At 36.4% G+C, this 6,185-nt stretch overlaps 1 protein-coding gene across 1 annotated transcript; it reads left to right on the top strand.

Annotated features, from left to right (window-relative positions):
* Positions 1-1,790: 1,790 nt before the first annotated feature.
* On the top strand, positions 1,791-4,460 carry LOC113705508 (BURP domain protein RD22-like). The gene is made up of 3 exons (XM_027227385.2): positions 1,791-1,949; positions 2,064-2,163; positions 3,319-4,460. Exons 1-3 carry the CDS (start codon positions 1,908-1,910, stop codon positions 4,248-4,250), a joined length of 1,074 nt encoding a protein of 357 aa, XP_027083186.1. The 5' UTR covers positions 1,791-1,907; the 3' UTR covers positions 4,251-4,460.
* The last annotated feature ends 1,725 nt before the right edge of the window (positions 4,461-6,185 follow it).

The raw sequence follows: 6,185 nt of genomic DNA, 5'->3' as shown, positions 1-6,185 counted from the left end.
TTAACTTCTTGAATACGATGGATAGCTGCAAGTCCTACTCAAAAGACATTTTTCGATGTTTCTCATTACCAAGAAATAAGTGGTAGGGTACTTGAAAACTCATGAAAGAGTACTGGATTTAATTAATACTGCAATGAGTAAGTTGTCATATATGTCACCACGATGTGTTATTCCAACAAATGGCTAGTCCCGAATTACGAATTTCATTAACAGTCATTTCCTAAATATACATTAGCACCACCAAATGTGTTGAAGTAATTTCATGACTATAGATACATGATGATGGTAAAATACATGCTAAATCATATTGGTGGAAAACATAATTTAATCTGGACGGTTAAACTTGGTCTAATCGAATTTACGTATGTTTTGGACCTACTGTCTTTACACTAATTGTTTTTGTCTTTATACTACTACTTAGTATTTATCAACAAACTAAGTCAGATTATTATTAGTTTGCCATCCTTAAAGTAACTGCGAAAATGAGTTTTCACATGTTTATTGAATATTGGTGGCGAGTTGGCCAGGAAGTGGCTTTAAAGGCTCGAATGCACTTCCCCATGCCCCATTGGTTCCAACTTCTTTTCTTCTTTTTTTTTTTTTTTGGTACGGCTTGGTTCCAACTTCTGAGTTCTCAGCAACTGGCCAATATGGCTCGTGGTCTTACCACTTGACCAATAGGGTCAGTGGTGATTGGGAACCTCCCCCAAGTTTGTGGGACAGTTTGTCGTAATTGTATGGTTATCTCTTAATTTGTACCCCTAAAAAATGTATATATATCTTTGCTGATTCAATGCCAACTGAATTAGCATAACTCCACCATGCGATCTTCAATCAATGATGATGGAAGTATCTATCAGTCGAGAGCATCGTGTGCAAATATTGTTCTTGAGAATTGAGCAAAAAGGATGATATTTGGAAATATTAAAAGATAGTATGTCCAAATGAAAGACAAAGATGCAACAACAGGTTCTAGGTAGTAAACTGAAATTATGCCAAGTAGTAGGAGTTTTCCAGAACAAGAAAAGTCCTGCATCCTTTGCACTTGGGTTGTATTTCTTAGTAGTGTTCCTAAAAAGCAATATTATCTGTACTACGTTTGTGATGAGAAGTATTTGATGTAAAAAGATTGTTGGAAAAATAAAGATGTATTTCAAATTCATAATAAGAGAACATTTCCAAAAACTGACAATAAAAACCAGGTAGCCAATGCGTCTGAAAACTTTGAGACGTCTATTGTGCCATAGATATCAAAATGAGTCCCATGAAATGGACTAATCGATATATGCATGGACCAGGCTTCCGGGCTTCTAGCCAAAGTCCCTAACATACCAATTTCCAATCAGAAGATACGTATGGTACAAAAATTTACGTGGCGCAGCATGCATGCAGAGTTCAAATTAGTAGGGTTAAGTATTAGCCTTATTAAATTTGGTGGTTGATTGTTATTAGCTGGACGATTCAAAAGTCCAACACAATAAGGGCCGTCCCATTCTATCATCCCTTGGTTCAGTGATGAGCAGGGGGAAGACGCTAGACATGCCATATAGTCATTTCTTGTCCCCCTTTAAGGCTCTAACCCTTGAGAACGGAACTAGATTATATGACTGACAACTTTCTGGCAAATTTGTACGAATATCGTCCATCCGTGTTTAATTTGTACCCCACATTCACATGTGGCTTCATAGCATTGAATGGCCAAAAGCCTAAGACAGTTGAAGCAATTAAACTAGTCATCAATTTAGGTGATACGTTGCTTTTCTCAAGCACCTAATTTTTCATAATGTTCGCTTATAAATAATGATGCCAATTTACTCTGTGTTGTACATCTTGCCCTTCAGTACCACTTAAAAGTCCGTCTCAGTTCCAACCACTCTGCCCTGTGTTTTGTTTTTGTCCAAACTGTCATGGAATTGCTCAAGCTCCTCCACATTTGTACATTTCTTTCCGTGAGTAGAAACTTCTCTTTTTCCATGAACAATATTGAATGTTTGCTAATTAACTTCTCTGGGAATCCCTGTTACTTTTCTGATCATTTTTCTTTGTACTATAATTTATGTCAGCTGGCAGTTGTAGCAAGCCATGCAGATCTTGATATTTATTGGAAATCCAAGCTGCCAAACACTCCTATGCCAAAGGCAGTAAGGGACATTCTACACAGTGGTTCGTCTTCCTTGGGTCAATTTTCGTTTCTTGTGCTTGTATGAAGGATATATATGCATTATGATTAGTGGGTGGTAGTATGCCAACGATTTTTATACTCCAAAAACATCATTTTGACTTGATACAATTTGAATAGTATATTTATAGTCGAAGCATGGCAATAATTTAAATGGCACTCACTAAGTTCAAAAGCTTAAACGCTTAGATATACAATTTTAGAACTTTTGGAGCTTCACTACAAATGCTTTTCACAAAACTAGAAATGAATTTGTCATCTTTGACAAAGATGAAAACGGATTCTCTCTCTCTCTCTCTCTCTCTCTCTCTGCCATTTTAGTTTCTTTCTTTCTAATTTCTTTCCAAGATTAATCACCAACATAAGTGCAATAGAGTGGTTTTACCTCTGAAAGTGAATTTTCATATACAGAAATTCTCCAGGTACTGCTCATCAATTGTGTAATTTAGTAGCCAGCAACCACTTCAAATAATAGCTGATGGTGTCCTCTCTGAATTAAATAGTAGATGGTGACTTATACATAAAAAATAAAATAAAACATTAACCAGAAATAGTTGATGGTGACCCCTATATTAAGTGCTTGAGTGGTTAGCTGTGCATTTTCTAGTTTTAAATAATGTTAGATACAAGGAATTTCTTCTGTTACTATTCCTCTTCCTTCTTTTTTTTTTTTTTAATATTTGAATAAGTACACATGCTGCTCAGAGTTGCAATTGCTCTTGTCAACAAAATGATGTTTTGTCACCAGTTTACTATGTGGAAAAATTGTGAGTGAAAGATGGAAACTGAATTCCAACAAAAAATTTTCTAGTAGAGAATTTAAAGCTAGAAAGTGAAATCAATCTTCTTTCGCAAATATAGTAAGTGTATCAATTGCACCATTCTACTTTGTACTGTGACTTAAAAGATCACTAAAAGATACTTCCGATTACAACCTTCCGATTACTAATTAGCTATATCTTCTCCTTTGTACCCTCTATTCTAAAACTTTTTGATTAATCCTCACTAGCCTCAATCCATCTATTATAACTGAGAATATTATGCCTTTCTATGCAAAAGAATTGGTATATGGAATTATAAAATGAGGTTTTAGTTTCAATGACCTTGCTATGTATGAAGATTAAGTGATATTTTCCCAGAATGGTTGGAAGACAAGAGCGCTTCAGTTGCAGTAGGAAAGGGAGGAGTAAACGTCAATACTGGGAAAGGAAAGCCCGCTGGCAGCGGCACCAATGTTGGTGTTGGTCACAGAGGCGTCGGAGTAACCGCCGGAAAGCCCCAAACCAACGTCGGCGTCGGAAAGGGAGGCGTTACCGTCCACACCGGCCACAAGGGTCATCCAGTATATGTTGGAGTAACACCAGGTCGCAACCCATTCATCTACGTGTATGCAGCCACCGAGGATCAACTCCATGATAATCCAAATGTAGCCCTTTTCTTCTTGAAAAAGGATCTGCACCGCGGGACAAGCATGAATTTGCAGTTCGTCAAATCATCAAATCCCGCAACTTTCTTGCCTCGCAAGGTTGCTGATTCCGTACCTTTCTCATCCAAATACATACCCGAAATTTTCGACAAATTCTCAGTGAAGCCGGAATCTGTCGAAGCTGAGACTATTAAGAATACGATAAAGGAGTGCGAGGAGCCCGGAATCAAAGGGGAGGACAAATACTGTGCAACTTCCCTCGAGTCCATGGTCGATTTCAGCACGTCCAAGTTAGGAAATAATGTTCAGGCGGTTTCCACAGAAGCAGAAGAGGACACCAAAGCCCAGAAATATGGTATTGTGGGTGTCAAGAAGTTAAACAATAATAAGGCTGTGGTTTGCCACAAGCAAAACTATGCCTACGCAGTTTTTTACTGCCATTCCACGCAGGCCACCGAAGCATATGAGGTTACTTTGGTTGGAGCGGATGGAAAGAAAGCTAAAGCTGTGGCTGTTTGCCACGAAGATACAGCAAAATGGAACCCAAAGCATTTGGCTTTCCAGGTGCTAAAGGTGAAGCCAGGAACCGTTCCAATATGCCATTTCCTTCCTGAGGACCATGTTGTTTGGGTTCCCAAGAACTGAATTTGTGAAGAAAATCCTTGAGATCCCTCCTTTACTTTAGTCTTATCCATTTCGAGTTGTCTTTAATTTATGTTCCGTTCCATGGTAGCTTCAGCTTGGGGTTCGAAGTTCTGATCATATAGATAAGATGAGTGCTAAAACCTGAAATACTTGTGTACTTCTGCAGCTTTGTCCTTAAAATTATCTGTATGAAATATGGTTTCCAGAGTAGACACCAGATGTGAACCAGACACCTATCATATTATCGCATATTAGTCTCTTTAGTAATTTTAGTTACGTGGAGTCCTTTTGCAGAAGTTTCTTCTAGTTTTTAATATATGGACTACGTACAGAATAAAAAAAAAATTTTCTTAACAATCTATGGTTAATTTGCCTATCTCAACTTGATCTCGGTTAAGAAAATACAAGGGGAAGGAATTTTTCCACTCAAATTTCATTGCCTTCTAATGCAAGAAGATGAAAAGTTTAGTTTGAGGAAGTATTTAGTCAATGGTAAATGAGCGTAAATCCCTTTTAACATTTGGTCCCAAAACAACTTAATTTGCCACTTACACTAATGGTCAAAGCTAATCGAAAGATAAAAATTAGTTAAATAAGACAAAAAATCTCCACTATCCACAGAATATTTCAAAATCAAAGGACAAAGATAAAAAAAATGTCGTTCTATTATTTTTTTTTTCTAAGATGTCATTTTATTATTACAAAAAATTGAATTATAAACAAGATTTTACCTTCAAAAAATCTAAGGGGTGTAGAATGTGTTCATTACATGTACGGATAAGTGTAACAAATACATTCTAGAGTTTCTGCATTACTGAAATTTTAATAGTAATAGTAAAAGAACAAATTGCAGTGCTTAAGAAAGTACTAGGCAGTATTGAATACAGGCAGGAGGTTTGAAGGTATAAGAGATAACAACCACCCCAGCTACCAACAAACTGTTTGAATTTGAGTGACACATTTATTGCAGCATGTTATTACAATAATGAAAGTCGGCAAAATGTGTCAAAAAAATCAGAACATATACTGCATTAAAGGACTTTGTGTTTTTTCTTTCTTTTTTTTTTTTTTTGTCTACTCGAGAGAAACAATTTTTTTGATTAAACAGCTCACAAAATGTGTTGTCCGAAGTTGGGGAAAGTAAAATGTTCGGTTTTAAAAGAACAATTTTCTATTTGGTGTTAGAAAAAATAATACCGGATTCATTCCTTACTTATTATCTACTAAAACGATGAGTAATAAAAAGCGAAAACGTAAATGTTCATGACAAATACGGTTATATAATTGGATCTATCTTGAATTTATGCTAAAATAAAAAAGTTATACCATAACAAGAAAACCGGGATTGGATATGCACCATAATTTCACAACGCCAAACAGTTTCCTTTCAAACTTGCAAGCAAGAAAAGTATGAAAATAGTTAATGGCTTTCTGTGTATAAAAATAGTAGTTAATAGGTATGCATAATACGTTTATGTGATTTTTTTGACATTCTTCTGTGACTGAAAGATGATCATCCAAATCCTGTAGCTAAGCTTAGTAAAACTAGCAAATCACTTTGGATATACTTCAAGTTTGTCAGCCACATTAAGAGCAGGATTGAAGCCATACGTCAAAAACTTGAAAAAAAAACTACTAACTAATCGATAAAGATGACGCCAGATTGCCATAAGCGCAAGGCTTAAAACTTGAGCTCTCAACTTCCAGCTGAAACCCTTTGTCTGATAGCATTGATCAAGTAAGGATTGACCATTATCAGATCAGACCAGACAGGATTATCGTTTGCGTATGCAATTAGGAAACAGGCATCTGTATCTCACACACAAACGCGCAGAACTTCACACATGTAACTCACTGATACATTTGGCTCAATTGGCATTAATGCGTTTAAGCCACAGTTGGAAGTGATTAGAGCACAAGTCATCAGTAGAGATG

Source organism: Coffea arabica, chromosome 8c, assembly GCF_036785885.1.
Source record: "Coffea arabica cultivar ET-39 chromosome 8c, Coffea Arabica ET-39 HiFi, whole genome shotgun sequence".
Lineage (NCBI taxonomy): Eukaryota > Viridiplantae > Streptophyta > Magnoliopsida > Gentianales > Rubiaceae > Coffea > Coffea arabica.
Note: the sequence above shows the minus strand (reverse complement) of the source record. Positions and strands in the feature narration are given on the sequence as shown.